Here is a 24,584-nt window from a genome sequence, read left to right as displayed (position 1 = left end):
ATACACTTCTAACAAGAAAGTGCGCCACAAGAGGCATGAAAGACAACTAGAGATCCTGCAGCTTCATGAATCCTGGTCCAGAAAAATAGTTATTAGCAAAAGGGAAGTGATGGGTTCAATGGGGTGGCGAGGAGCAGCAGCAACCACACAGCTGGGGCTGCGAGTGCAGCCCACGGAGGCATGGCGCACACGCGAATATGCAACGGAGCAGCAACATTAAACATGCAACGCAGAGCCAAGAAATCGGGCGAACATCTAGTAAATTTATGAACCTGAACCTGGGCCACCAGATGCAGACGGAGGCGATGGGGATGAAGCTGGGGAAGGTTGAGGCTGTTGATGGTGATGGTGACGGTGATGGAGAGTGGCGGGGAAATCAAGTAAAAATCAAATTAAAACCAGAGCAGGCAAGCACGAAATTTCTAAGGAAATTTCACCCCGTATGTGGCATGCAACAAGATGTTTTTTCTCGGCTAGTTTATTTTTTTCAATTTTTTGTGTTTTTTGTTTTTTGTTGGTTTGCGGTGCGCCTGGTGAATGACTAAAGCCAAAACCAAGCCGAATCCAAAACCAAAACCAAACTAAAACCAAAACCAAAAGCGCAGCAAGGCGAGGCGAACAAGAAGCAGCTGAAGTGAGATAGCGACGACGACGCAGGAGAAGTTGAAAAAACCTGTGCTAATTATTATTTAGAGCTGGCCTGCCGGCAATCTGCACCAATTTAACCAAATAAGGCGCTTTTAGCGGCCAAATGCATTGCGCCGCCTGCCTTGCATGCAACCATGTGGACGGGGTTGGGATCGGATCGGATCGGATGGTACGGGTTGGTGTGGTGCGGTTTGGTTTGGTTCGGGATGGTGTGCTATGGTGTGGTGTGGCAGAGGTGGAGAAATCACTAGCTAAAAGTTGAAAGGCCTCTTCTGATGGCCTCACTGCAATGGAGTATACGTATGCATATGTACGTATGTGTACGGTATGGTGCACCTGTTTTACAGGAATTCAGAACCAGCGTCGTTGTCGATAATAAACTTTAATGCTAATAGTGGTTGTACATCATCTGCAATGGACCAAAAAACGACAAGGTGGGGTCTAGTGATGCGAGCGTGACACGATAGACTCGTACTAATTGAAATCTTGGGTATTAGGCTGTCCAAAAACAGAGAAAGGGGCAGGATATTGGTAATCTAAATCCAAGCTTCTGGACATTTCATATACATATTGTGTTTTGTGACATATAACTGCATTACTCAAATTGAAAAATTGTCAAAAGAAAAATATAATAAATGTCTGCTGTCCTTTAATGGTGCTCTACTTTAATAAAGTTCCCATAGAGTGGTTATAAATTGCTGCTTGAAATTATTTAGTTTATGCCCTTTAAGGTAGAAGATTCTTTTAGATGAGGATATCAAGTTCTTAGAATACCGCCATATATGGGTATATAGCCCGTGAATCACGCACGTATCTCCGCTTAAGAGTTAAGCCTTCGGTTTGGGACGATAGGTCTGACACTTGTCTCTAGCTGAGCGTGTTGAGAGGTTGGGTAAAATCAAATTCCATTAAAGCAATTATGCAGTCGGAAGACATGGGCCAGGCAGCAGCTCACCTCAATGAGAAGCGCAAAGAGAGGCGCGACTTACACTCACACACACTCGGAACGGGTACCAGTTTGTCCAGTTCAAATGGCAGAGGTGTTAATAATTTATGAAATTTTTCCTTTGGTTCTAGGCTATATTTTTTTTACTTTTTTTCCTCGGCTGTCCGTTATGCAGTCGCAGAATGTTGGAAGAAAATCATTTGCCATTTCCGTCTTGAGCCGCGCTCTGATTTGATTTGAAATTTCAATTTGCCGTGGACCTGTGGGGAACAGTGTCATGAACCGTTAGAGCGCTTTACTTTTTGCGGTTTTCCAGTGGTTTTAGTTGGCGTCCGTTCCAGTTCGCTATCTCTGTATTTTATTATTGGACTTTTCCTAAGCCGTTTCTAGGTCTCTCACTTGGCGATTTGGCGCTGACTGGTTAATCAATTAATTGTGGCAGGTTGGGGAAAATCTTAAAAATACGAGGTCCGAGAAGATGTCCCCTTACCAAGACCAGGGACCTACATAAGTTATGGGATCCTAACATGCCTATGATCTTCTGAGCTGTCACCACTTAACCTTGGGCAACTCCGCAATCTGAACCAATTTGGCATTTTGTTTTCATTTGTACTCCGGTTAATTTCCACACGCTATTGTTGGGGCATATTGCAATTCCCCTGAGATTGCTATCCCATAAAGATAAGGAATTGTCCAACAGATATGACAAACCAAAATGTTTACGACTGGCAAGCAGGGTGAATTTCGGGCAAGCCCAGTAAACAGTTAGATGGGAGATCTCTAATGAACTTTGAATTACTTTCACCCCACAATAATTGAACCAGAGCTCTAGAAAGCCGTACAAAGGGCCAGGCCAAATATTATCAGTGAAACGTGCCCCACAATCTTTAACACCTTTTGATGATCTAATAAATGCGACATGATTTTCAAAAACCACAAAAACGACCCGAAGAATTGAGAACAACAAAAGAGAGCAAGGGGGAAAACACACGCTGACGAAAACATCGTGAACCATGAGAAGGCCATATATGAGTACTAAGCCCCCTATATAGGAATACATACATCATCATCGTCGTGGCCATCATCATCACCATGATCGCGAACATACGTATATAGTTCAACTGGCACTTGGACAAACAAGGCGATAAGACCCCGCGACCAGAGCACAACACTTGAGATACAAGAAATCACGTAAAAAGGAAACTGAAACTGACTGAACTCGAGCTAAAACTGAAGCGGAGTAGAGCGATGCAGATACAGATACTGATAGGCCACCATAAATGTTTATCTATAAGAAATGTGACAAAAGAGAGCGAATAGAAACTGTCGAGTAGGAATGCTAAGGTTAACTTTTCAGTGGTGTAAGTGTACTAGCCAAAGAAAAGTCGAAACACATCGTAGCTGGTAAGAACTGAGAGTACTTTCCTAAAAATACGGAATATTGTAGGTTACACTTTAAACTAATATTAACCAATTCTATGAGTTTCCCACCTCTATCATCAATTTAAACTATCGATCGCTGTAGGCTCCAATTTTAACAATGCTGTAGTCTATTAGGATTTTTTGGTGCCTCCGAGTTGGGGAAAGACCCCGAACACAGGCGAATTGGGATTTGCCTTTTCCTGATTGGACTTTTGAACTATTTAATTGTTATGCTTCTACAAATAGACAAAACGAAGCTCCAACAAGTAAATAGGGAGAAATGAAAGAGCCAGCTATTGAAGAGGCCAAACGGAGTCGAACTCGACACGGAATCGGTTCAGGGCCTGTGCCGTAGATAGTCCGAATCGCCTTTATTCCCGCTGCTCTGATACGGCAACCCGAAACAGAGCCGGAGACCCTATTTATCAGCGTGCTTTGGAATTACCTTCTTGACTTACTGATACTCGTATATATTTGGTTTATTTACTCTTCTTACGGAACAAGTCGGGAACAAAGGTTGAACCCTGTCGCTCTTTTGGGCAGGGGCGCGATAACAACAGAGCAGAGTTTGCAAAAGGGGCCAGTGGGGGAATGTCAGCTGGCCCCGGGGCTTATTTGGGTTCCAAATGAGGTCAAAAGAAATAATAAAATTCGGCTGATAACCCGCTCTCCCCAATCGGACCCATGAAAGTTAAATGCTAGGGTCGAAATCAATTATCGGTGATGGCTTGCGTCAGAGGTTAGGTTTTTTTCTACATTTTTGGGGTTTTTTCTTAAGGTCTAGACGGCCGAGTGTGTGACCCTTCAAAGGCAGCTGTTTGGGTTGAAAATCTATCGCAATTTGTCGCAATTGTAATTATGACATGTTGCACAGTACAGCGTGCTATTTATTTGCTGCTGGTTATGAAAAATGGTCACATGACAGGTCGGCGGCAGCTGTGTTTGCCGGAATACTCGTATACGTATACGTATCGCACCCAGCGGCAATGAACTTTACCGCTTTACCCAGAACTCTGTGCACCCGCCACTTTCTATGGTGTGAGCGTGAACGTGCCCGGTCCTACGTTTCGATGGCGGCGTCGTCTATTAGTACTATTGACACTTGTCGACCCACCGACGACCGAGAGGCGGCCTGTCACCGTGCGGATCGCTCACAGATACTCAGATACAGATACCCAGGTATATGGGCACGGTGGGGAAAAAACATAACGTCCAACTGGAAAAAGTCAACAGTGTCGCGCATGGCACATGTTGGGTCGAGGTTTTTTGCCTTCCATATCTCCCCCTCCTCGTACTCCCGTATCGGGTCCGCCTTCCATCGTCATCATCATCATCATCGTCATAATGATCCTCACCATTCGACATTCGGCACTTAGCACCATTGGCACCAAGCGATGCCAATCAGGGGGTCTATGGGGATCGTGCTGACCGAACGAAGCGGACCGGCGGTCGAGTGCACTGTGGGACGAAAAGTGCGTTAATGTAGGGAAATTAATTTTGCAATCAAAATTAAAAGATAAATAAATAAAAAGAGCTCTTTTAATTATAACTCCAAGTGTGCGAACATTTTATAATATAAATTCTTTTAAAAAAATGTCCCCCTATTTAAAAAAATTGAAATATGTGTTTGACAAGAATATTTTATGTAGAGCCCTACATTTTATCATTATACGGTAAAGAGTGAGTTATAAATATAATACAAAGCATTTTAATTAAAAAATTATAATTAAATAAATACAATTTTAGATTAACTAAAAACTTCAAATGTGAAAATGAGTGAAATTATTTTTTCGATTATTTATTTATTTATTCTTAAGTTAAAGTTATCTAAAACCTATGTTTTTTGGTTTTCAGTTATATCTACTATGTCCTAAATCTAGATTTTTGTATATTTATTTATATTAGTGAGTTGCGATTTTATAACTCTAATGATAGAATTAACATTTTTAAAAAGTATATGTTTGTATCTCTAGTCTAAAATGTATTAATACAATAAAAGACAATTTAAAGCCAATGTGAAAATTGTAAAATTCGCACAAATAAGCACAAAGGGCCACTGTTCAACCACTTTAGGGCGGTTGATTTTGGTTTTTTCAATTTTGTTATTATATACCCGCAACTTAATTTCTATGCTAACCAATGATAAACTTAATTTTATGATAACGCATGGACAACTTACTAAACAGCATATATATAGGCATATTCCGAACACCATAATGAAGGGTGAAATTTGATATGAACCAAGTCGGCAGGGGAGCTTTCGTTCTGTTGGCCAAAAGCAAAGCCAATGCAATTCCGAGCCACGATTCTGGTTCTGTTTTGATTTGAGTTCCGATTGTGGCGACCGCAACGAGCTTAAAACTACAAATTGTTGTTAATTTCGCTTGTAAATATTTCATTTAATTATTTATGCTGTGTGCTTTGGCTGCCAAACATGCGAGGGAATGGCTCTGGCCCCAGGTGGTGCTATGAGTATGGGTTATAGGAATGGGTAGATGGGTACATGGGTATGGGTGGTGACTGGGCCCGAGACTGTTGTGGCTTGGCTTCCATCAATTTACACCTATGGCTCAGAGGGTTCCGAAAGCTCCTCCATTAGGCCGTCGAGTAGGCAAAGGTCAATGCTTGTGCACGCATTGGTACACGTATTTGCTTTTTAATTTTTGCCAGTTAAATTACAATTAAATTATTTATGTGCGAGCCAAGTAAATAGTCAAATCGGGATGATCAAAAATGGGGGATAAATGCCTAGGTAAATAAACAAATTATTTGCTCTGACTGTGCGAGCGCAAATAAGACCAATCCATAAAAGTTAACCGTTCGCGATGTGTACATTGTCTTCGGATATCTTTATTAATATTTGCTTATTTACATATGTATTATGGCCTTTTGTGTTTGTAGAATAGAGTTATTGTTTTTAAATCCCAAAACTGTTAATACTGTAAATCTTATAATAATAATCTTAAAATTATAAAATAATTCTTCTGCTTAAAAAACAAACACTTATAAATTCTTATAAACTAGTTTTTCCGATACAAATTCATAATGCTATTAAACCTCCTGAGCAATCGGCACATACTTAAAATTTTCCGAATTTTTACGATAACTGCCCGGTTTTTCTCGAATACTCGTATTTAACACCTAAGTGTCGCATTATCTCCAAGTAGAATGCGTGCGGTTCTTGGTGACACCCAGCTCCCCATTTCAGTGGGCTTTTGTTGCGACTGTCTGGGTTTGCTGCTGTTTGTTTGTTTAATGATTGTTTTTTCCGGGCCCTGTAACTGTTGGAATCGCACTCTTTCGTACTGTGCACTTCGCGCCCCCTGGCTCACCCCGATAATTAGCTTAAGGGTTCAACGATGCAGGTCAATGGTTTTGTTAACATATTATAAGTTATTTTAACCTTTGGCCGATTTGCATGCGACGCGAGCCACGAGCTTTTTACACCACAATGTATTTGACTCAGTCCATGGGTGCGTGTCATTGCGAGTGTACTCTGGAGGGAAGCCGACCATTTCCGATCCCGGTTTAGAACTTATTTATTTAGTTTAATCATTTTGAACAGTACATGTTGTTCAATTACCGCCACTATATTTTAACCATCCGCAAATAGTTAAGAATTTAGTTTTCGCATTAAAAAGTGGTTGCTTAATCAAACTCTGTTTAATCGCATTCCAGGTAACGCACCCACCGACATACTGCAGCAGAAGCCAGCCAAGGCCACCACCGCCATTGTGGGCGGTCGCAGCGCAGCCCAACCGGCGAACCACGAGGACCAGCAAGCGGCCACAACGTCCAAGTCCGCCAAGACAGCTACCAAGCGCAAGCATCTCGAGCGGCTGGCCAGCGACCTTCAGCGGCAGCTGGGTCAGAAGAGCACGAGTATCAGGAGTCGCTCGGTTAGCCCCTGTAGATTCCCCACCGTTGCGGAAACGGCCAAAATGCTTAGCGAGCGATCGCTGCTGCTCAGCGGGTATGGGGCCATCGAGAGCAGCGCCAAGAAGCTGAGCGAAGCGGCCACCGGAGGCGCGGGTGGTGGTGGCGCGGTTAGTCAGGCGACCACGCCCACGCCCACCACCCATCTGGGTGCACCCGCCTCCTCAGCCTCATCCTCCTCATCGTCGACCTCTTCCACCGCCACCACAGCGTGCACCACCAATGCAAATACCGCATCGATCGCAGCTGCCTATGCCGCTATGTATCTGGATAAGGTCAAGAACGAGAAGCTGTCGCCGCTGCAGATGGACAATCACAAGGATGCGCCGATGGTCACCATACACAACAACAACAACAACAACACCATCAACAACAACAACAGCAGTGGCAACAGCAACAGCAGCAACAACCACCAATCGAGTCAGCAACAACAGCAGCCTCATCTGGGCCACAGCGTCAAAAGGGAGCGGCTCAGTCCAGGGAGCAACAGCAGCAGCCACAACGGCGAACTCACCGTCAGCTCATTTGCCAGGTCAGTGCAGGGAAATTATAGTTTTGTAGTATGGACGTTGCCCATTGCATCATTGGTTTATTGAGTCATACACAACTGATATAACCGTGACCCAAGTGAACTGTTTAAAATGATTCAGCTCAGATCAACTCACGGGAGGCTGCATACGTATTAGACCTTTGATTTGCTTGATCAAAAAACTGCACATCCATTTATTAAGTAATTACATTTACAATTGAAAATAGCAGTAACAAAAAAGTAGAATTGCCGGAGAGTAGAATTGGGGAGAATTCTGACGTTCTCATTAGAGTTAAAAAAAGACTAAACATATTCGATATAATATTGAGAACATAGATACCAAAGTGTATTTATGAACAATGCTTTCGAAAACGTCTTTCTGTGTAGTCCGAGATTTTTTGTATGTCTTTACATTGTTTAGGAATACTAATATTCTTCTATGTTTGTGTTGCTTCCCTTTTATTTTCTCATAATGTAGTGTTTATTCTCCAGAATTTAATCAACTTAAAAAATTAAAGAACAGGGACCGGTGAGTTCTTAATTGATGCCTATAATAAGTTATATCCACAAAAAAGTATATTAAAAAGACTTTTATTGGGGCTTCTTCTGCTCCTGGGACTTGGGTTGATTCTCTGAGCGATCCTCATCATCCGTGTCCGACATAGTGCACTGCTCACTGTGATGCACATGGTTGTAATGTTCCCGCCGCAACTCGAGGAACCTCATCCGTCGTCGTTGCCGCTGCTCCTCGGTTTCTTCGGGCAGGGTATCCATTTCGTTATCTGGCAGCAAAAGGACAATAGAGGGAGCATCCGAAACGTCTCGCCTAGGGGTGGTGATGGGTCGTAGGATCGAGGGCGATGCGCTAATGCTCTCTGCATTGGGATCAGGAAGGGCTTGACTGGCCTCGTCAATGAAATCTTCCTGACTGGCATTCTCCTGACTGGTGTCATCGAACTGCTCTGGCACATCCTGCTTATCCTTGTCAGACATATTCTAAAGACTTGATATAAATATCATTTGGCATCGAATCACTTAAATTTCACAGCCATGTTGATTTGGAAAAGGGAATAGATTTCCCCAGCGAACTCGTTTCGGGACTATTTATCAAGCGAATTCGACTGCTGTCGACGCCTGACAAATTAATTAACATTTTAATAAATTAATACCTCGAAAAGAAACCAAATCGATGCGGCTTCTGTTCGCAGCCAAGAGTAAATTAATCAAAACCAAGAAACAAAAAGCAGCCAACACGAATGTGTCTACACAAGAGCACGCTTTAGCTGTCAAAAAGAGGCAATAACAAAGAACCCGCCGAGAAAAAGAAGGAAAAACAACTTGAAAAACTTGAAATGTAAATACAAATAAGACGAAAAATTAATAAGGCCCAGACGGCGACTGAGATAAAGACAAAATGTGATTTGACAAGCGGAATCAACAGCAATTAATACGCTCAACTAAATTAATGGCGTTAAAGATTATATATTAACTAATATAAATAAAGGCGATTTATCTCCCAAGCGCAAAAAAAGAAACGAGCCACCTAAACAAGCCCTAGGCCTCAGCACAGATGGCTACAAAGATACATAGATACTAGTTGGGCGATATGTTTTGGCCGAATGGCTAGCCATATTAATATTAATGAGACTTGCTGGTCCATCGCCACCTGAGGTGTGGATACAGAGTGGTATTCAATCTTTACATATTCGATTCGCATCTGTCCGTGGGTTTCCTTCTTTCCGCCCGGGGTGGTCGACTTAAAAGATTGGATTAGCCGCATAATTTTCATAATTTATAATTGTTTAGCCACAAATTAGGAACGCTGATTATGGGAACCTGCAGATGCCTTAATACGAAATGACATATGAATGTTTTAGGGCTGGGCAAAGATCTTGTTTGAAGACTGTGCTTATATCACAAATAAATAAGTTTGAGACTATCGAAGAATTTATGCAAATTATATGCGAGTTCTCATCTGTCGAAGACATCTGATTGAACCGGGGATTCGGTTGGGATCGCCAACACGATAGCTCTTGTTGTCATAACTTGATTTTCCTGAGCTTCCATTCACAAAAAGTCGATTTCTGTTTATTCCATTCAGCTTATACTTGACCTTTTGGAGGTATTTATATTTTATTTTATATATTTGCATAATTAAACCATGGTTGCAAAGGCATTAGAACACTTAAAAGCGGAATTTCTAATTGTGGGCTTTAAAACCTTTTGTCCAACCTCTTCTATGGGTTTGTCCAAATGGGTGCAGTATTATATCATGTATCAGCATAACCCGAAAAATAAACTTATATTTTCTAGCTCTTTTGTCTTTTGTGCCTCGTTTTCGTTTTGTTTTGCGGAACATTTCGTCAACAAATTCTCTTTGGACCTATTGATACACACAAATATTCAAATAGATTCAGACAGTAGGTTTCAAAACATTAAGTTTATTTTGGCATACGAACTTTAGTTATTTTCATTATTATTTGCCTTCAGTTTTTAATATGTGAAATATAGGTTTTAGTATGCCTTCTGCTTGATATTGACTGTAGGGTAGAATTTCGAAGTTGCGCGAATAAATATCTATCGATCCCGAGTTACTGTGCTCGAGCTTCGGACCGCACTGTACACATATACATTTATTTTTATTAGGGACTTATCGGGTCTTGTGTAGGCGTAACAATAGACACCATTTGCATACCGAGGCGGGCACATTTTGACGGTTGTATAATAAAAACCAATTAGGCATGCCACCGATCTACAGATCTAAGCCAACCAAACCGTTAGGCACATATCGAGATTAGGCGAGGTCGGGACTGGGGGATCTGCAGCAGCAGCCAACATAATCGCCACTATAAACCAATTTTTCTTGGCTTTTTTGATCTCGTTGCTGTTCAAACAATTGCCAAGAACAAGCAACAAAACACAACTAAGTAGCTGCTACCAATCGCCAAAGCAATTTGCAATAATCAACATTTTTAGCAAAACCGAAAAAAAGTTACTAAAAAGATACAGCGAAAAACGAGACAAAAAGAACAACAGAGTTGTAAGCAGCATAGGCAACAACGAACCGGCAAACGAACAAAATAACAGCCACCAAAAAAATCGACAACCAGCAGATCACGATAAATCAATGGCAACAACAACAACACACAGGGAGCGGTACCGGGGGAGGGGGCGCGGCGCGGGGGGCTGGGCGGCCAGCTGCTATATATAAATTTGTGGCGCAGCCTCCGAAAGAGCGACACGACATGACCAACGACCAGCGACGACGACGTGCAGCACGAGTTACTCTCTTCAGGCCCGGCCATGCCACAACCACCTAGCCATGTGGCATGCAACCAGTGCTGCTCGCTTTTTACTCAAAATATTATACTAAATATAATGTATTTTTACGGAGAATAAGTCAGGGATAAACAGTGTTGTTAATATCCAAAATTTTTAAGTTATGCTGTCTGGAAAGTTATAAATATGTGAACTTGGGTGGCTTTACATATGTGTTTTATAAATCATTTTTGAGAATCTGTACAGAGTTTGAAGCATTAAAGGCTCAAGTGACTAAAAGCAAAATATAATTTTCTTTTCTTTAATTATTAAAATAATCTAAGATACTGTATTGCTATATAAAGAATTTTTCGAATACTCGCAGCTCAATAAAACTTGGGTATTGTACAGCTTAAAGCTTACAATCTTAAACCTTCAAACTGCTCGAAAAGAGCCAAGCTGGCACCTCGGTGGCATGCAACACAACGCTTTGGCGAAGCTAAAATAGAGGCAGGCACTTGCAGCTGCCACTGGCTGCGGCGTGGCTTGGTTTAGGAGGTGACCGCTGCCACTGCCGATCTGGCCAGAAATCTATTCTGATTATTTTCTTTTTGGCCAGCCTTGCCGTGCTCTGGCTCGTGTTGGGGAGCTCTGGGAATGGCTAATGGAGGGCTGGATGCGGCGGCGGGAGGCCAGCGAATGCTCCATGTTGGTGGCATGTCTCCGGCGGTAGTTGCATATGAGTTATGGCCATGCCAGCCAGATTGTAGTCCACAAATACTCGACATTGGTTAACATGAATTGTTTCGTTTCGATCCGAGAGCATCGAAAATGAAATTGTTTGGTTAATGTTCTGCGAAAGACTAAACAAGCTTGAAAACTACCAATAGAATAATGAGGAGATAGCCGATCACACGGCCGTTGAAAGAAAAAAACAAATGATTATATTTTAGTATACATATCTTATGCAGTATTTGTGCCCTGCTTATCCAACTGTATACCAGATTTAATTATAACACAGAGTGAACTCTCCCAGGCTTTTCATCTGGACACCAGTTATCGGACTCCTTCCGCAAAGAAACTCCTGGCGAAAGAGTTCCCATGCCGCATCGCATTTGTAATCGCATTATGACCAATTCCTTGCCACTTCTCCGAAGAATTTAACTAAATATCAAGCCTCCACGAGACGAAGATCGTGGTCGTCGCACCTGGTTGAAGCTCTTGGGATCTTTTTTTGAGGAGCACGATCTCACGGAAGCCACTCATTAGCATGTCAAATAAGCCAAGAGAGCTTGGCTCAGATGCTGTGCGTAGAACTCACAGAATGGCAAATAATCCAATTGTATGCGACACCTATTCGGTCGTTGAATGAGAACTCCAGATAATTAAATGTTAATGCAAATTTATGAGAAATGATCGGTAGAGTGGGTAGAATATAGTAAATATATCACACTGATGTCACACACTCTCCCACTTATGCTAAATCTGCTAAATGTTGTCTTTAACATAACTAATCCATGTTTTTTCTTTGACATTTTCCTCTTTATATTTTGTCACAGATCTCGCAGCGCCACGCCCTCCTCGTCATCGTTTCGAGGCGGTGGTGTCTCACCCAGCCAGCAACAACAGCAACAACACTCCCAGCAGCAACAGCGCTTAAGTCCGCCCAGTGGCCCGTCAACGGCAACAACAACCACTGCAGCAGCAGCAGCATCCGCCACACACATGCCGCTGCACAATTTGTCAACGAATTTGTTAAATAGCATCCAGCAGGCCGCAAGTCAGCAACATCGCAGCAACAGCGCCAGCAGCAACATCAGTGGCAGCAGCAACACCGCCAAAGCAGAGGGTGGTGCCGCCTCGAATGCCACGGATTTCTCCACCCGCAACTATTCGGACTTCATGCGCTGTCTGGCGGCCAAGTACAACAACGCAAATCCCAATGAGTACGTTTTGACTAGCCTTAGGATACGTAGAGAAAAATTTATAAAAATTAAACAAAAACGTTCTGTTAAATATGTTTGGTTATGTTATGTATTGAAAGGCATAAAGCAACTATTTGAGTAAACCATTAGACCATTGAGTTCTTTTCCCTGAAATTATAGATAGTAAGACATTAATTTGATAACTCTAATTCTTTTTATTTCCATGTAATTATTTTTTTGGCGAAATTAATAACTTATTTCGAAAATCAAATGCGATGTTCGGTCAGTGTTCTTTGAGTATAGAAAAAATAATAGAAACATAAAAAATATATTTTTAAATGTTTTAAATTTTCTATTGCCTACCTACAATATTAAAATTTACACGCATTTTTGCAAAATTTTTTCCTCCGTGCAGCAACAATGCAACACGTCGCAATTCCTACTACGACAGCAGCAACAGTGGCAGCACTTCGGCGACAACAGCCACTGGAGGCGGAGGAGCAGCTGGAGCCGCAACCACTGGCAACCTGGGCACCTCCCTGAAGTCCGCCAGCGGCACCACCAGCAACAGTTGCACCACCGCCACGGCCAGGAAGCTCTCACCATCGGCCAACTCAGCTGGCGCTGCCGTCAGCCTGCCCAAGGAGACCAAAGTGAGTGGGGCCGGTGGTGCAGGTGGGGGTGGTGCATCGGCCGCTGGCGGAGGCTCGTCCCTCTCGCAGCTGGGCCCCCCGCCCGCCGCCTCCTCGCCTTCGGAGCAGGCAAAGAGCCAAATGGCCGCCGTGGTGGCAGCTGCGAGTGTCTCGCCCTTCATGACCAACTTTCTGCCCTTCTCGTCCGGCATTTATCCGCCGCTGATAGACATGAGCAGTACCCAGGCGCTACTGACGCTGGTGAGTACTATAAAATAATAATTAATTATTAATATATAATTAATATATAATGACTGTGATTGTAATGTTAACCAGGAGTTCTTCCAATAGCAATATTTCTCCTTGTTTTTTATGAAGCCTAACCGCTCCTATTTCTTTGTTCCATTTCTCCCCGACAATCTTTTCAGGCGCGTGCTGTCAAAGATGCCGAAATCCAGGAGATTCTGCGCACCAAGCAGCAGCGCTCCGGCTCTAATGCATCGTCGCCGAGTGCGAGTGCGGCGGGCACGCCACGTTCCAGTTCCACTCTGAATGCCGCACTGCATCAGGCTGCCCAATTTGTTACACCCGCTCTGATCTACTCGGCCCAGCTGCAGCAGCAGCAGCAGCAACACCAACGGCAGCAACATCACGCTTCGCGGCAGTCTAGTCCACGATCCACCAACGATTCCTCGGCGGTGGCGCCCATCGGTGGTGGCTCCTCGACTGCGTCGGCGGCGCCATTGGATTTGAGCTCCCAGCCGCCGGCCGCCAAGCGTTTTAAGGCCGAGCGTCGTGCCAGCTCCACCGCAACGACGGCAACAACAGCGACCACAGGCTCATCCACATCCACGTCCACACCATCCCCGCCTCCGTTGCCGCTGGAGCACGACGATATCAATTCTGGTAACGCCAACGCGGGCATAGGCCTGGGCTTGGAATCGGTAGCGGAATCGGCAACGGCAACGGCAACGGGAACGGCAACGGGCGCGGGAGGAGACAGCTCGGGATCAGGAGCCGGAACAGGAGGTGGCAAGGCCCGGCGACGGTGTCAGGCGCAGAGCGAGGAGGTTAACTCCTGGTCGGTGGACGATGTGTGCGGCTTTGTGGGCGGAATTGATATATGCGCCGAATACGTTCAGGTAGGCCAACCAACCAACCAAACATAACATAACATTCTCCCTTTAGCCCATTTGTAGTTGATTAAGCAAAGAGATTCGACGGAGAAAGGAGTTTTTTGCTGCACCTAATTGAGTTTTATGGCCCAGTTGGCAGGGGAAATAAATCGGACCTAAGAAAGTAAACATAACACTGGGTTGCATTATTCAAGGAATTTGAATTTGGACTCCCGCATTGAAGACATGTTCTCGTAGTGCATCATTAAATCACTGCATTTCAGAACTTAAATAATTGAATAAGAACAATATTTTTTAAAACTTTATCTTAATTTCCATATTTCGAAGGAGTAGCTATAATAAAATAAATTCATATCTATCTGGAATTGACCTGGCGACCTTTTGTGATAAAAGAGCAATCCGCAAACCCATCATCTGGCCAATGAAAGCTGAAAGATCATTAATTACAGCTGATTCTGTGCTGTGGCTGGAGCTTTCTGCCAAAAGCAAAACGATTGTCGGACCGCAAAAATGTACTTTTTTTGGGGACTTGAACTCTCCATGGCCGGGCTGAACTCTCTGGCGGCCATTAATAGTGTGCCACGCGAGATTCAGCCTTAGCTCAGACTCCAGGTCCCAGGTACGAGCTGCGTTGGCCAAGTCCGAGCGATGAAAATGCTCCACATAGGCAGCGCTTGCTTGGAATGGTGGCTGCCAGGTGATCTTTACGACCAGTTCCGGCAAGTTGAACGACTTTTGATCGGTCGGTCAGCCTGGCCAGCTCTTGCTCTGGATCTGGCTTTTCCCCTGGCTTTTGGCTCTGGCTGTGACTTTGGCTGGCTGGCTTTTGCGGTCGACGATCGGTCAACGTCAGGCATCATTACCAGACCCAGTCCAGGATCTGCACTCCAATCCACGCCGCGCTGCACTCCACTCCGCTAGCCACCGACTTCGCAACGCGTTAATGGAGTGAAAACATGGCCTGGGCTCTCAGTTCGGTTAGGTGGGGTTCAGTTCGATCGCAAGAAGAGTGCCCACAACTAAGCCGGACGAGGTGGCAGGACTCGGAGCTCTAGGTGTTGACACATTTTGATGCATATTATCCCGGGCCACAGATGGGGCCTGAAAGTCGTCTAATTAGCACGCCGAAAGCGGCTTAGCGTGCATTCAAAGATGAACTAAATCTGCTTAAAAACATATCTGGCAAACTGATGATGATGGAACCAGTTTGGAGGCCAGGCCGACATGTTGACTCCTCCCCGACGGGGCTCGCGATAGACAAAAAGGCAATTGGCGTAATATTCAATTGAATTTATGGCCACAACGACACTGGTCGCTGGTCGCTGGTCGCTGTTGCTGGTCGTTGATCGTTGGTAGTTGGATCTTGCTTTTGGTCTTGGGCTCGGTCTTGGTCGCCTGAACACCTTTTGTGGTGCTGGGGCTGCTGCAGTTGCATGAACTTGTTCCGCCAGGCCAGGCGATAGAAAAGACCAGCCTCGTTTCTGTTACTGTTTTTTTTTTATTTTTAAAGTCTTTTCAGCCTTTTTTTGTCGTCGTTGTCGGTCGTTGAGATATTGTGGAGGTTGTAAATATTTAGTGCAGAGGTTGACTCTCGCGGGCCGTGGAAATCTATATGAAGACATTGAGAACTGGTTCAGTGACATTGTCCGACGACGACAACAACGTTGTCGCATCATGTTGCAGTCGTACGGCCACGGACAGAGTTGCAAGTGTTATTGATATTGCCTCAGTGCCTCAGATTCCTCCTCCTCCCTGTGCCAGCCCCCTTTTCTAGGAGCACGCATGGGTGGCTCGATCCCTGCCAGGGTTTATTATCGCCAGGGCATTCGCCATAAAAATGCAGATGAAGTCATAAGGTGGACCCAGCCCCAGCTTTGCGATTGCCGGCATTCAGGTTTGGCAAACGCAGCAGGATGCGATATTTTCTGCATTTTAAATGTTCAGATTTATGGCTATATTAAAGCACAATAATAATTTCTATGCGTGATCAGCGACACGAGCTACGGGAGGGGGCCAATCCCCTTTACGCCACCGCCCGGTCCCCAGTTTGTCATGAATTATTCGCTGATTAAGTGCACTCAGGTAGCAGGTGGGTTGGATCTCTGGAATGCGAGGCAACTCGAGAGGAGGCTAGAAATTTGATCGATAGAAGATGGCCAGATCACCGGTGGAGATTGCAGGCCCTGGAAATCCGGTGGTCTAACCAAAAAGCTTTGGGACTCTTATTATTAAAACATTTTTAAATTCCTTTGTCGGGACTGTGTTATATTTGTTTCGTCTTAAACTGTTTGCCTATTTTATCTAGATGTGTAGTTCCAATTTAACGTTTGGCTAAACATTTTTCTCAGTAAATACTTTGATTATATTTTCAGCGAACATTTGGATCTGTCTTCCACTAATAAACTTGATCCATTTTCAAAGATAGCTATACATAATTAGGGTACACTGACTGATACCACTATAACTCCTTAACCCTATCGAAGGCCAAAATCTTGCCATTACCGACATCTCCATCTAAATTCAAAGGAATCGCAAGATGACGAATTCGCAAATTGAAGCGAAAACCCAGGCAAACATCTCTGAACCCATTTGCCTTTTCAATCTATCAGCATTCCGCCTTGAACTTATTTGGGGCGAATTAGTTTCTGTCGGTTAATGACACACCAGGAATGTTCCCCTTTTGGGCCAAAACGAGTTCGGGCCCAAACCGAAGCTGTCAGTAAGAAGTCAACGCAGCAGCGGCCAACGCAGTCGCGACAGTCTTGAACCCGAAGAGTCATCGCAGGCTCCGCTTTCGGCGGGTCTCCGGCTCCATCTTGGTCTGCAGCTCTGATCTCTGGCACTGGCACTGGCACTAGTACTTATTGTATTTGACATGCCAAATGCCAAAAGTACACGTAGGCGTCATAAGATTCATGACTCGAACGAGTTGACTTGGCCCGCTTGCCCACGACGATCGGTGGGATCTCTTGGATCTCCGGCTCTGGTTCGGCTTGGCTTGGTTTGCTTTTGCGGTTCGGTATCGTGTCGTTCTGCCGTAGGTACACCAACGTGTTATTGTGGCCCGGGTTCACATAAATGTCAAGCATCGGCAACATGGAGATCAACTCCGCAGCTCTACATTTTGCACCGTGGCTAACGCCCCCGACAAACAGCAAGGCGAACTGTTTGTATGTCTCCAGCGCTATGGCACTCACCTGCACCCCCCTTGCGTGCATTTCAAAGTCGACCCTATTATTAGGCATAAGGTTTCAGCGTTCGAGTAAACATAAACAACGACTGCGAATCCACGTAGTCATCATCATCATCATCGTCTTCGTCGCAGTCTCGTGTTCAGCAAAAGTCAAAAGCCCGGCTAGGCTCGCACTTGTCACTTGAGCTTGGGCCTGGAGGTCTCCATTGCCATCCACAAACATTCGATTAGATGCAAAGCCCGAGCATGCGAGTACCGCTCCCTTCCCTTTCTCATTATTTGTTTATCTTAATTCGTATTAAAGTTAGATTTTTTATCGCACAGCCAACTCGTTACTTTGGCTCAGGCCGGGGCTCCAAGTCCGGATCTCCTCGACTTTGGAGCTGAGTCCCGGTCCCCGGTCGCCAGTACCCAGTTGGAGTGCAGCCTTCTCATCCATAACTGTCACATGGCTGACTTGAGTTTTATTTATTTTTATATTGGCCTTTTGGCCAGGCACTCTTGTGGCTAACTCCGACCCGGGTGCCCGCCATATTCCTCTGGCCATATCTGTCGAACTTCCCCTCGACTGTTCGCCTCGACTCGGTAAAGGGAAATGCGCCCCGCTCTCTGTTTGGTTTTCGAAAATTGATTTGGAAAGTTGCATTAAAATGCAATTTGTTGGTTTCTCATTGAGTGTGTGAGTGCGGCGGCTAAAAGTGTTATGTGGCCGGTGAGTTGGGGTTTTCTTCTTGCCACAGGAAGTATGACGAGGCGTTATGCGTCAAAAACAAAAATTGAAATTAATTTTCGGTCAAGCCGAATGACAGAGATGTGAAAGAAAACTTCAATCGAAGAGGCGAAGTGGTGACGTAACTGTGGGGGATTTGATTGAGTTTTAATTTGTAAAGCTGAGTTGGAAGCAATGGTCATATTTTAGATTGAGATTCGAAGACAACAACTAAACTGAGCTACCACACACATGGTAAATTTAAAATGAACGCTTTGCAAAAAGCTTTCGTTGCTTAAGTCTTAACTAGAGCAACCGCCTACTTTGTTGCCACCAAAAAGTAGCCTGAAGTTCATTTCGACCAGAAAAGCAACCTCATATTAACGGGGCTTTGTGGTAACAACCAACAACTTTCATAGCCCAAAGAATCAAAGCTAAGAAATGTAGGAAAAGGAAAACAAATCACCGACTTGCCTAATGATTATAAACGTAACAATCTAGTTTGCGGCGTTGGCGGTCAACGCATTATCAGCAACGGCAACGGCAACAGCAACAGCAACAGCAACTGCAACTGCAACAATAACGGCAGCAACTACCGCACACGAGCAGCAACAACAGCAGCAACATCGGCAACATTTGAGTGTGCAACAAGAGGAACCGAAGGCACGTGCTAAACATGCAACTCCTACTCTTACCACGGCCAAGGCCCCGCAGACAGACAGACAGACGGACAGACAGCAGTTTTAGTCTCGGCCTCAGACACGACCATTCACTCAAGAGACAGCGGCAACCACCTCCTCTTCCTACGCCTCCTGCTCCCCACTTTGCCACAAGACCAATACGCTACCATTAATCCATGAATTACTTAAAGACACATTTGCCCGCTTACCGCCATATTTCAATATATTGGTGCCAGTTTTTTTCTTTTTTTTTTTTGATTGTGGCTGCTCCTTGTGGCTTCCACTTTTCGGCCGCCTACGAAAAGTACGATCGGAAAAAATTGGCCAAAAGACAAGCAATTTCTTGCCTCGCGCTCGGCCTTTTTTTCTTTCTTTCTTGATAATGTTGCACGATAATGATGTCGTCTGTTTGATGATGTTGCTGCTGGGCCTTGGAGCCGGCGAAACCGACCTGCTGTGGCAGTTAGAATGAACCAAAGCGAACAGGATCCCCAAACAATCACCTTTATTGAAGGAAAAGTTCGGTTCTCTCGAGGGTTCGGGGCAGGAATCACAGCACGAAAGCCAATGATCGCAATCGAGGAGAGACCTGCAGGCCTCCACATTTCTCATTCTAGCATTATGCAGCACAGTAGGGCACAAATTTAAATTTTTTTAAAGTCATAAATATTAAATTATCTTCTATTGAAATCAATTGAAATTATAAAGTTCTAAAGGAAACTATAGGTTTTTATTGGAAGTTAGGCCTATAAGAACTGCGACAACTGCGGCTTATTAATTACAAATTATTATATTTAAAAAAAGTAATAAATTATCTGAATGGTATCATCAAGTCCTTCCTCTTTTGGCGAAGTCTTGTCCCACTGTGCCCGCCGGACTGGAGCAGAGGTTAGATGAAATGTGCACCAGGCGGAGGTTATAAGGTGGCCACGGCAACAGAGCTGCCATTTAACTGACAGTCAGCAGGCAGCGGCAAAGTCAGGCAGCAGCCCCCATTGAGACCCCAGAGACCTCGGAACCAAAGCCAAGGCTCGGACTCGCAGTTGAAGCCAGCGCATGACTGGAAGCACCCAGATCAAACCAAAAAAGTTCCAAAGAGCGAAAAAAAGAAGAGAAGTCGGCCCGAAAGTCAAATGCCAAGCAGCAGATCATGCCGGGTCTGGGGTCTAGGGTCTGGGTCTCGGGTCCCGGGTCTTCAAAACCTCGGACCCAGGCAGGTCGTTGCAGCCAACGTCGCTCGTGGTGTGTTATCAAAGCTGATGATGATTATACCCACTTGCACGCCTTTTTTGTGCCCCTACAGGAAGCCAAAGCCAGGGCAAAGCGGAGGCCCAAAGACGACCCGGCTTTTGGTCTTGAGCGGAGTTGGCCGAGCTGAGCTGGGGCTGAGCCTTGCCTGCAATTGGCTACTCGTCGCCATCGCCATCGTCGTCGCCGTCGTCTTCTTCTTGTTGCATGCATTATTATTATGCGCATGCGCGCAGTTGGCCATATAATCTAAAATTGTATCTTTGGCGTGTAACCCGGGGCACTTTTTCTTCTTCTTGGGCTTCGGCTCCTGCTCCTACTGCACCGAGCAGAGCAAAGCAACAAAATAAACTGATTATGTGCCTACCGCTCTCTGCAGCGAAATTAACAGCAGCCCCAGCTCCTCAGCCAGTGCAGGTCCCTCCATTGCCATCCAAGTCCTCCTCCTCCTACCACATTCCCCTTACGCCCCTCGGAGTGGATTGGATTGGCTGGCCTTCTTTTCCCTAGCGGCATCGTTCGGTGAGCGGGTCACATAAAATTTGCTAATATTTTGACCTTAAGATGTAATATCTAAGCTGGCCCCATTGTACACAGTGGGCTAAAACGAAGAAATATTTTATTTTTTTTATAGCCTAACAACAAACAGGAAACAAAAAAAATACAATTAGTTTTTCATAAAACGTATTTTGTAACAATTTATTTGAGTTATCAAAAATGTTGATAAGTTGTTTAGAAAAATAAATACTTCAGTATATGCATTAATTACTATAATTTACATTGACTGACTGTCAAAAAACATTTTTACATTTTATTTTTGTGAACTTATTTGAATACACTTCTTAGTTACATTAATTTCAATGCCCCGAAAGATCAGACTTGCGATACCCCACTCCGCTCCCTCTCTTATCCTTGTATTTATCAGCAATTTGCACAACGCGCCCACTGTCCCAGTGGCGTCGTTTTTCCCCGCCTGCGGCAGTAGCTGTGAAATAAAAATAAAACTTATTTATTACATCTGTCCAAGTCCAGAGCCAGAGCCCGACTTCATTACTCGGCCGCAGGGCGGGTGTTCAATAATTTATTAAATTATTTAAATAATAAGAGGGCAGTTTTGATCGCCGTTGTTGAAACAGCACGATGATTGATATAGAAAACAGTTTTCTTGGATCGAAGATCGATAGTTAGCAGGCAAATCAATCAGAGACCGGCCTAGAATGGCAATTTCCAACACTTTCGGTGGAAAGTGCTGCGAGAGTTTAGTTAGTACTGCCCTTCGCCAATCTCCGATGACCAAGTATCGGGCAAGGCAGATAGCTACTCGCTAGTCGAGGCTGTTCTGCTCTACATGCCAATCAAATGCTACCTCAGATTGCAGATCCAGATGCCAGAATACAGATTCCAGAATACAATCTGGGGGCCGGGCCACCTGGTAGTCGTCGCTCCAAGAGGCAGCGAGAAAGAGAGCCTCGAATGCGTAACAAGATCAAACCGCAGCCATCGCATTTGGGAGCTTGGAGCTGGGATCTGGGACCGGGGAACTCGGGCTGGGCAGCCAAACAGTTGGGCGGCAGAGGATGTTTGGCATTAAGCGTAATTGTTGGGTTGCTGGGCTGAATAAAAAGAGAGAAATATCATTAAATACTCGGTACCAAAATCAAAGCCAAAGACACAAGTGAAGTGTAGCCGCGGTGGTGAAGCCGACAAGTCAACTTTTTAGTACCCCTTCAAGCTGGCAAGACTTTGGGTATGTCCTAAAGCCGGAATCGGCTCGATTGTGGAAATGTATTCTTTATAATTTAAATTTATGATTATTCAAATTGCTTAATTAAACTGCTTATTAAGTTATTAGAACCCAGACTCATCTTTATAGATGCCATATCACCCACATAGGGAGACCAATCTGTTGTCTTCTTTTAATTTTAAATCGAGGTTACTATTTGCAGCTTATAACAATATTTCGTTTTATCCAAGTTAAATAATAAGATAAAGAGTACAGTACTTCAGCTACGATATTCCCACTGGGAATCTTTCAGTCCAGCACACCTTTCTGCAGTGTCACTTTTTTGTTTTAGGTGGGCAGCCACCGATACGAGCGAACCGAGCCAAAGGTTGCTGATGGGCAACTGGAACTGGGTACTTGCCACTGCCGGCAATCAGGTCGCCGTCGCTGGCTCAGTCTTGGCCAGCTCTTTCGGTTCGCTTTTGCTTTTGGCCCGGCCGGGACGTGGCCAGACATGAAGAATTACAATGAGTAGGTAGTTGGGCGCAATTGACGGTGGCTCAGCCTCAGCCTCAGCCTCGGCCCCGGCCTCAGCTTCAGCCGCAGCCGCAGTCTCAGCTCCAGAGTTAAAGCCGAAGAAACAACAGCTTCAACCTCTGCAAGTTGGCAGCAGGTCGGCCCACGTTCTGCGATCAGCGCTCCACTCAACTGGCGGCTGGGCGAGCTCCCGGGCATAGGTAGCACAAAAAGCTGTTCAATTTAGAATTCAAATTGTTGTCTTCGCTTCTTGTCTTCCCCTCGTATCTCGTGCCTCGAACCCATACCCCATGCCCCACAACCCATGCCCAATACTCCATCCCCCATCCCAGAAAATCTTTCTCCGGCTGCCCCGCCACTTTGGTGGCTGGTTGTTTGGCTGGCTTTAGGGTTAAGCAGGTCAAAATCCGTACAACTAAATTGAGCCCCAGAAATACAATCGGGCTGCAGCAGAGGGAGAAAGGGGCAGAGGACCCTCTCAACCCGGTAGAATTCATTTTTCGCTGCACAGTCCGCTCCTCAAATTAAAATGTATTTGGCGGGAAAGGGTGTGGAGGATCGTCCACTCTGGGTGACCAGAAGCAGCCAGAAGCACTTTTGTAGCTGCTTATTAGTGTGATGTGTCTTTTGGGCAAAAAGATTTGGGCTTGGACTCGCTTTTTGGGGTCCCGGGCAGGACTTGCTTTTGGTCGAGCTGAAGAAAGAGAAGAAGGCCGCGGATGAGGACCTGGCACGTTTCACATTTGACGCGCCATACGCTGACCCTGCTATTAATTTATTTTGCAAAAAATTCCAGAGTCGGAGATTATCCCCAGATGCTCGTCCATTCAATTTGAATCCATTTATATGCATATTAGAGATGGGTGCGTGACTGGAATACTGTTTTAAGCGAGAGAGTTAGTTATTTAAAAGTACCTTTATTGTCTCTGGCCCTCTAATAAATCGTAACAATCCCAAGTTCCCAATTTTAATCAAGACAGGTCTCCGATAGTCTTTCCCTAACCCTTATTGTATGCCCTGATGTCTCTTTCTTTTCCGTATATTTTATACAAAACAAGAACCGATTTTATGTGGCTGTTTTATGATTGAAACCCACTTGAATGCTATGTAAATATTGCGCAACAAAATAACTTTATTGGGCTTAAACTTTATAGCTCTATTAAAGCAAGAAGTGGCTGAAGCCGTATAAAACAAGAAAATATTTACGAGTTCTTTGGCTTAACCCGGGCCGGGTTCGGGCCCAAAAAGAAGCGAACTTTTGACGAATCTTTCGGCTACGTATGCAAATCGATCTTGGACATTCATTGATATTTAACCATCTGTCCATGGTCAAGTCAGGTCACCATCGTTTCCGTCTTGCCGAGACAGAAATCCCAATCTGGCAAACAGCCAAACTAGAACTATAAAGTTTAATTAGATTGACTTCGATTTGGGGTTGGGTTTGGATCTGGGCGGAGCTCTAAGATCTGTGTCTGCGGTGGCGAACACATTGGCTTCAAGGCAAATATTGGCAAATTCCTTGAATTATGTATAAATTCAATCAGAAAGAGTCTATCTTTTGTGTCTGTCAAAGAGATATGAGCTGCGAAAGCCATCAAATCGCCAAAAAATTCCCAACGACAATCTCTTTGCATTTATTTAGTATAGTCGTCAGAGGTTCTGGTGAAAATATCGAACTAAATTAGGTCTTCTAACGCTAACAAAGTCTTTTGTTTGATGCAGCCAAATGATTTGCATATTTCCATATTTTCCCCACATTTTCCTGCTGGCCTGTGTTCTCTTAAATTGCCTTCAACTGAACGGACCCCGAGACCTGGAGTCCAATTACATTGCGTGTATGGATCTCCAGATGGCCTCGGCCCTGGTTTGTTTTTTTTTTGCCTTGGTAAAGGAGTTCAAAGTCAAGAGCCGAGCCTGAGAGACCCACAATTCAAATCTGTTTTTGGCCCGTATTGTTATGGCCAAGCGTTGCTCTTTTCTTGCTTTTTCTTGCCATTTCCTGGGCTCTAGTTAATGCCAACTTGTTGTTGCTATTGTTGGCTCTGTCAATTATTGGCACAGA

At 44.6% G+C, this 24,584-nt stretch overlaps 2 protein-coding genes across 9 annotated transcripts in view; one reads left to right on the top strand and one right to left on the bottom strand.

The window, feature by feature from the left end:
* The window catches only part of LOC108033703 (mucin-21), a 56,777-nt gene that overhangs the window by 25,973 nt on the left and 6,220 nt on the right, over positions 1-24,584 (top strand). For 7 of the 8 annotated variants that reach the window (XM_017108209.3, XM_017108210.3, XM_044094465.2 and 4 more), the window contains 4 exons: positions 6,695-7,484; positions 12,299-12,685; positions 13,080-13,557; positions 13,725-14,438. In XM_017108209.3, the coding sequence (XP_016963698.1) occupies positions 6,695-7,484; positions 12,299-12,685; positions 13,080-13,557; positions 13,725-14,438 (2,369 nt within the window). Of the gene's footprint in view, positions 1-6,694; positions 7,485-12,298; positions 12,686-13,079; positions 13,558-13,724; positions 14,439-14,484; positions 14,573-24,584 lie in introns of those variants that run through there. The other variant, XM_044094466.2, reaches the window with a different exon arrangement.
* Positions 7,957-8,676, bottom strand: LOC108033706 (uncharacterized). Its single transcript, XM_050885695.1, has one exon. The coding sequence runs from the start codon at positions 8,472-8,474 to the stop codon at positions 8,073-8,075; it is 402 nt and encodes a 133-aa protein (XP_050741652.1). The 5' UTR covers positions 8,475-8,676; the 3' UTR covers positions 7,957-8,072.

This window comes from Drosophila biarmipes, chromosome 2L (genome assembly GCF_025231255.1).
Source record: "Drosophila biarmipes strain raj3 chromosome 2L, RU_DBia_V1.1, whole genome shotgun sequence".
Lineage (NCBI taxonomy): Eukaryota > Metazoa > Arthropoda > Insecta > Diptera > Drosophilidae > Drosophila > Drosophila biarmipes.
The sequence above is the reverse complement of the archived record's forward strand: the minus strand, read 5'-3'. Positions and strand labels throughout refer to the sequence as shown.

Coding starts and splice junctions, on each gene's coding strand:
- LOC108033706 (XM_050885695.1), bottom strand. CDS start 8,474: ATGTCTGACAAGGATAAGCAGGATGTGCCAGAGCAGTTCGATGACACC.